Source organism: Trichosurus vulpecula, chromosome 6 (genome assembly GCF_011100635.1).
Source record: "Trichosurus vulpecula isolate mTriVul1 chromosome 6, mTriVul1.pri, whole genome shotgun sequence".
Classification (NCBI taxonomy): Eukaryota; Metazoa; Chordata; class Mammalia; order Diprotodontia; family Phalangeridae; genus Trichosurus; species Trichosurus vulpecula.
In genome coordinates, this window is record NC_050578.1 from 80,795,083 (window position 1) to 80,801,274 (window position 6,192).

Here is a 6,192-nt window from a genome sequence, read left to right on the forward strand (position 1 = left end):
GAAAGAAGGAAAGAAAGAAGGAAAGAATGGAAGGAAGGAAGGGAAGAAATTGCTTGGAAAACTGGAAAGCAGTCTGACAGAAACTAAGCATTGACCAATACCTTGTACCATTTAGCAAAAAAAGGTCAAAATGGGTACATGACCTACCTCTAAAGAAAGATATCATAAGTAAATTAGAAGAGTATGGAACCTATTACCTATCAGACTTATAGATAGGAGAACAATTTAAGAATAAATAAGAAGAGATAGAGAGCACTGTGAGGTGTAAAATGGATAATTTTGATTACATTAAATTAAAAAGATTTTGTACAAATAAAACCAATGTAGCCACGATTAGAAGGAAAGCAGAAAGTTAACCACGTTTTTAAATAACCAGTTTCTCAGAATAAGGCTTCATACCTCAAATACATAAAAAACTGAGACCAATTTATAAGAATGTGAATCAGAGCCCAATTGATAGGTGGTCAAAGGATGTGAACAGGCAGTTTTGGGGGAGAAGAAATCAAAGCTATCTATAATCATGTGAAAAATGCTCTAAGTCATTACTGATTAAAGAAATGCAAATTAAAACAACTATGAGGTAACATCTGACACCTATCAAATTGGCTAAAATAATTGGGGTAAATGACAAATGTTGGGGGATATATGGAAAAATTTGGACAATAACAAACTGTTGGCAGAATTGTGAACTGATACAATCATTCTGGAGAGTGACCTGTAACTATGCCCAAAGTGATATAAATTCTGTACACACTTTGACCCTATTAGGTCTGTTTCCCAAGGTAATTAGGAAAAAAGGAAAAGAACTTATATGTTCTAAAATATTGGTAACAGCTCTCTGTGTATTAGCAAAGAATTGGAACTGGTATACATGCACATTTAATGAAGAACAGCTAAACAAGTGGTGGTATATGATTGTCATGGGATACTACTGTGCTGTAAGAAATGACAAGCAGTTTGGTTTTAGAAAAGCATGAAAAGACTTGCATGAAATAATGCATAAAATGAGCAGAACCAAGAGAATATTGTAAACAGTAACAGCAATATTTTTGAAAAGTAACTATGAATGACTAATTTATTTTGAATGAAATGGTCATTTGAATCAGCTACAAAGGACCTGTGAAGTAAAATGTTATCCACCTCCAGAGAAAGAATTGTGATGTATGGACATATATATTATAAGCTTTCACATATATGTGTGTGTGTGCACACATATGCACCCACATAAAGACATAGAATTATATGTATGTGTGTATATACATACACATATGTGTAGGTGTGTGCATATGAGCATGCCCACACACACACACATAAATTATTGGCCGTCTGTAGTGTGGGGATGGGAGGGAAAGAGGAAGACAGCTCAGCATTCAAAATGAAACAAAATTAATCATGAAAAGAAGAGGCATTAACATTTTCTTTGCCACTGTATCCTGAGAACCATGGGACCTTTCCAACTGACACTCTGATGAAAGCTTCCATATGTGTTCTCATTCTCATTAGGATGTGTGCCCCTCAGGAAAAGGGACTCAATTACTCTTCCATTTATATTTCCACTCCTGTACACAGGATAAGCATTTCATAAGTGCTTCATTCATTCATCCAATTGAGTATAGAGTCCAGTGAATCCTATACAATAGGCATTTATCTGAATGAACTTCTACGTAACCAGCACTCCATCCTATATTACGGAACTTTTAACCCCAGGAAAGAGTTCCATATCAGTCCATGTTAAATGTCATCTTATTAGATTAAACCTGTTATTCAAGCCTGCCAAGTTGATTGCAGAGCCTCACTTTGTCATCTAACATATGAGATCTCCATGTGAGCTTCACATCATCTTAAATTTCATGAGAATCTCTTCTATGGCTTTAGCTAAGTCATTGAAAAAAATGTTGAAAAGTACAGGAGAAAGGACAGAGCGCTGGGCCACTCCTCCACAAGATTTCTTTTGAAATTAACATTGACTTCTTAATACTGGAAATTCAATATCTCTGAATCTACTTTGCCCACATTTCTTTAATCTGTTCACAAGAATACTGTTATAGACTTTGTAAAAAAAAACCAACTTTGCTGAATATCAAACGTGTAGCCTTCACAAATATTTAGAAGTCTGTTGTAGTTTTTAAATAAATAAAGACATTTTGATGATGGTGGTGATGATGATGATGATAGTGATGATGGCTAGCATATGATCAAGGTTTATAAAACATTTCACAATAATTTTCTCATTTTATCCTCACAGCAATCCTAGTAAGGAAGTGCTATTATTTGCTCCTTTTTACAGATGACAAAACCAAGGCTTAGAGAGGTTAACTCACTTGTCCAGGGTCACACAGCCACTAAAGGTCTGAGGAAGAATTTGAACTCAGGTGTTTCTGACTCCAGATCCCAAAATTTATCCACTGAACCATCAGCACATACTCCATGAATGCTGGTTTCTTAAAACAGAGAAGAAACCATTGCGTCTCAAGCAATAATATGCTTCAATGCAGTGATTCCAACTTTAGAATAGAAAAACATCCAAATCTTCAGGTCTGAACCAGATACATGGAGATGACTTTTCTCCTATTCGCACAAAACATCAAAGTAACTTTGTAGTACCTTTGGTATTCTAGAATTAAACATATCTGAAAAAATTAATTACATGATATTATCTGACCTCTATAGTTTCAGGTAAGGTACTGTCTGCACAAAGGAGGCAAAACACAGGTGATTTAATGAGCAAAGGCCTGAGATTCTAAAAATCCAGACCTATATTTAGTGGTCAGTGTGATCACAAGGAAGCCTTTTCTACTGTCTGCATGGCCTAAAGGATCTGGACCTTTCCAAAATGGTTGGGGCATTTAAATGACCTGAGTCACCTTGTAAAAGGTGACACCCACTGGAGGACCTTCACTGATTCAACTTGCCCTCCTAGGAGAGGTATTGGCTATTACTTTTTAATCAATCAATCAATGGGCATTTCTTAGCTACCTACTGTGTGACAGCCACTGTGCTATGTATGGGGACTACCAAGACAATAAAATGAAAAGGAACTTACGTTCTATTAAAAGAGGAAACAATGTACACAGACAAATATATATGAAAGAAATGCAGAGGATTGTGTGTAGGGTGGAAACACTAGTAGCAGGGGGCCTCAGGTAACAAGAAATGCCTCATGGAAGAGATGGCCTTGGTGCTGAAATTTGAAGGAAGCTACAGATCCTCATAGACAGAAGTCAGGAGGAAGGAATGCCAGGAACAGGGCACAGCCTGTGCAAAGGCCCAGAGATGAAAACCTGCGTGTAAGGAAAAACAAAGAAGGCCAGTTTGGCTGGACTAAAGAGTGAATCTTTGAAGGCAAGAAATGGAGATTAAGGGAAGTGACCAGCTGCGCTCCGGTGGGGCTGTCCGACGGCCGGGCAGGGCCGGGATGGAGGCAGCGGCGGGTCCCGGTCCGGGGGCGGGGGCGTCCCCGGAGGAGCCCGAGGCCCCCGAGCGGCGGCGGAAGGCGCACGGGATGCTGAAGCTGTACTACGGCCTCCCCGAGGCCGAGGCCGCGACCCCCGACCCGCGGGACCCTACGGACCTCAACGGCGCGCACTTTGACCCGGAGGTGTTCCTGGACAAGCTGAGGAAGGAGTGTCCCCTGGCCCAGCTGATGGACAGTGAGACGGACATGGTCCGGCAGATCCGCGCCCTGGACAGTGACATGCAGACCCTGGTCTATGAGAACTACAACAAGTTTATCTGCGCCACGGACACCATCCGCAAGATGAAGAACGATTTCCGGAAGATGGAGGACGAGATGGACCGCCTGGCAACCACCATGGCAGTCATCACCGACTTCAGTGCCCGCATCAGCGCCACGCTGCAGGACCGCCACGAGCGCATCACCAAGCTGGCAGGAGTCCATGCCCTGCTGAGGAAGCTTCAGTTCCTTTTTGAGCTGCCTGCACGCCTCACCAAGTGTGTGGAGCTGGGGGCATACGGGCAGGCTGTGCGCTACCAGGGCCGGGCCCGGGCTGTGCTGCAGCAGTACCAGCACCTGCCCTCCTTCCGGGCCATCCAGGACGACTGCCAGCTCATCACCGCCCGGCTGGCCCACCAGCTGCGCCACAAGTTCAGGGATGGTGGGGCCGGGGCCCCAGAGCTGGCTGAGTGCGTGGAGCTGCTGCTGGCCCTGGGGGAGCCGACGGAGGAGCTGTGTGATGAGTTCCTGGCCCACGCCCGGGGGCGCCTCGAAGGCGAGCTGGGCAGCCTGGAGGCCGAGCTGGGCCCCTCACCACCGGCCCCCGACGTGCTGGAGTTCACTGACCGCGGTGGCAGCGGCTTTGTGAGTGGACTTTGCCAGGTGGTGGCATCCTACCAGGAGCTCTTCTCTGCTCAGGGACCGGCAGGCGTGGAGAAGCTGGTGGCCTTTGCCCGGGACCTGGGCAGCCGCTACTTCGCTCTTGTGGAGAGGCGGCTGGCGCAAGAGCAGGGTAGCGGGGACAATTCGCTCCTTGTACGGGCCCTGGATCGTTTCCACCGGCGCCTGCGGGCCCCGGGCACGATGCTGCCCTCAGCAGGGCTGACAGAGGGGGCCACTGAGATCGTGGAACGGGCGGCTTGGGAGCGGCTGGACCAACACCTGCAGGGTCTGTGTGCTGCCTTCTCAGGCTGCCTGACAGATGTGCGCCAGGCCCTGGCTGCCCCCCGGTTGGCGGGCAAGGAGGGCCCGGGCCTGGGGGAGCTCCTGGCCTCGGTGTCTGGGGCTATCCTGGGCCACATCAAGGCCTCCCTGGCTGCTGTTCACCTCTTCACTGCTAAGGATGTGTCCTTTTCCAACAAGGCCTACTTCAGGGGTGAGTTCTGCAGCCAGGGCGTTCGTGAGGGCCTCATAGTGGGCTTCATCCGCTCCATGTGCCAGACTGCACGAGGCTTCTGTGACAGCCCCGGGGAGAAGGGGGGGGCCACACCCCCGGCCCTGCTCCTGCTGCTCTCCCGCCTCTGCCTGGACTACGAGACCTCCACCATCTCCTACATCCTCACGCTCACCGACGAGCAGTTTCTTGGACAGGACCACTCCCCCGTCACCCCGGTAAGCACCTTGTGTGCAGAGGCAAGAGAGACTGCTCGGAGGCTGCTGACACACTACGTGAAGGTGCAAGGGCTGGTGGTGTCCCAGATGCTCCGCAAGAGCGTGGAGACCCGCGACTGGCTCACTACGCTGGAGCCACGCAACGTGCGGGCTGTCATGAAGCGCGTGGTGGAGGACACGACCGCCATTGACGTGCAGGTGGGGCTTCTGTATGAAGAGGGTGTTCGCAAAGCCCAGAGCAGTGACTCCAGCAAAAGGACCTTCTCCGTGTACAGCAGCTCCCGGCAGCAGGGCCGCTACGCCCCCAGCTACACCCCCAGTGCCCCAATGGACACCAATCTCCTGAGTAACATTCAGAAGTTGTTCTCAGAGCGCATCGATGTCTTCAGCCCCGTGGAATTCAACAAGGTGTCTGTCCTCACGGGCATTATCAAGATAAGCCTGAAGACCCTGCTGGAGTGCGTGCGGCTGCACACCTTTGGCCGCAACGGCCTCCAGCAGGTCCAGGTGGACTGCCACTTCTTCCAGCTATACCTGTGGCGCTTCGTGGCTGACGAGGAGCTTGTCCACCTGCTGCTGGACGAGGTGGTGGCCTCTGCTGCCCTGCGCTGCCTCGACCCTGTGCCCATGGAGCCCAGTGTAGTGGAGGTCATCTGTGAGCGGGGCTAGTGCCAGGCTTCCCTGATGCCCTTGCCCTGCCCAGCCACAGCAGCCACCTCCCCAGGCGGTGGGGATTTGCCCTCCCTGTGGCGGTGCGGCCAGTCACCTTCTCCCTCTCTCAGAGTCTGTCCGCCCCTCTACCTTCCCCCATCAAATAAAAAAACGAATTTAAAAAAAAAAAAAGAAATGGAGATTAAGTCCAGACAAGAAGGTCAGAGCCATTGTGTCACAGGCTTCAAGGCCAGACAGAAGGTGTGTTTGAATCTAAAGGCAAAAGGATGCAGTGGAGGTTATGGAACAGGGGAGTGCCTTGATCGGATTTTAGCATCCTCACTTTGATAGTGGTGTAGGGAAGTGACTGAAGAGGAGACAAATTACAAAGAAGGACCCCTGTTAGGAGAGTTCGCACTTATTCTTGGACCTTACTTTGTTACACTGTCAGATACTCTCATTCCAACCAGGCTAAT

General features: G+C 48.5%; 1 protein-coding gene across 1 annotated transcript; it reads left to right on the forward strand.

Moving 5' to 3' along the window:
- The first annotated feature begins 3,415 nt into the window (after positions 1-3,415).
- LOC118852848 (vacuolar protein sorting-associated protein 51 homolog) lies at positions 3,416-5,889 on the forward strand. The gene has a single exon (XM_036762552.1). It carries the CDS (start codon positions 3,416-3,418, stop codon positions 5,732-5,734), a length of 2,319 nt encoding a protein of 772 aa, XP_036618447.1. The 3' UTR covers positions 5,735-5,889.
- Positions 5,890-6,192: the final 303 nt, after the last annotated feature.

Excerpts from the sequence above, each read along its gene's own strand:
- LOC118852848 (XM_036762552.1), top strand. The coding sequence starts at position 3,416 with ATGGAGGCAGCGGCGGGTCCCGGTCCGGGGGCGGGGGCGTCCCCGGAG.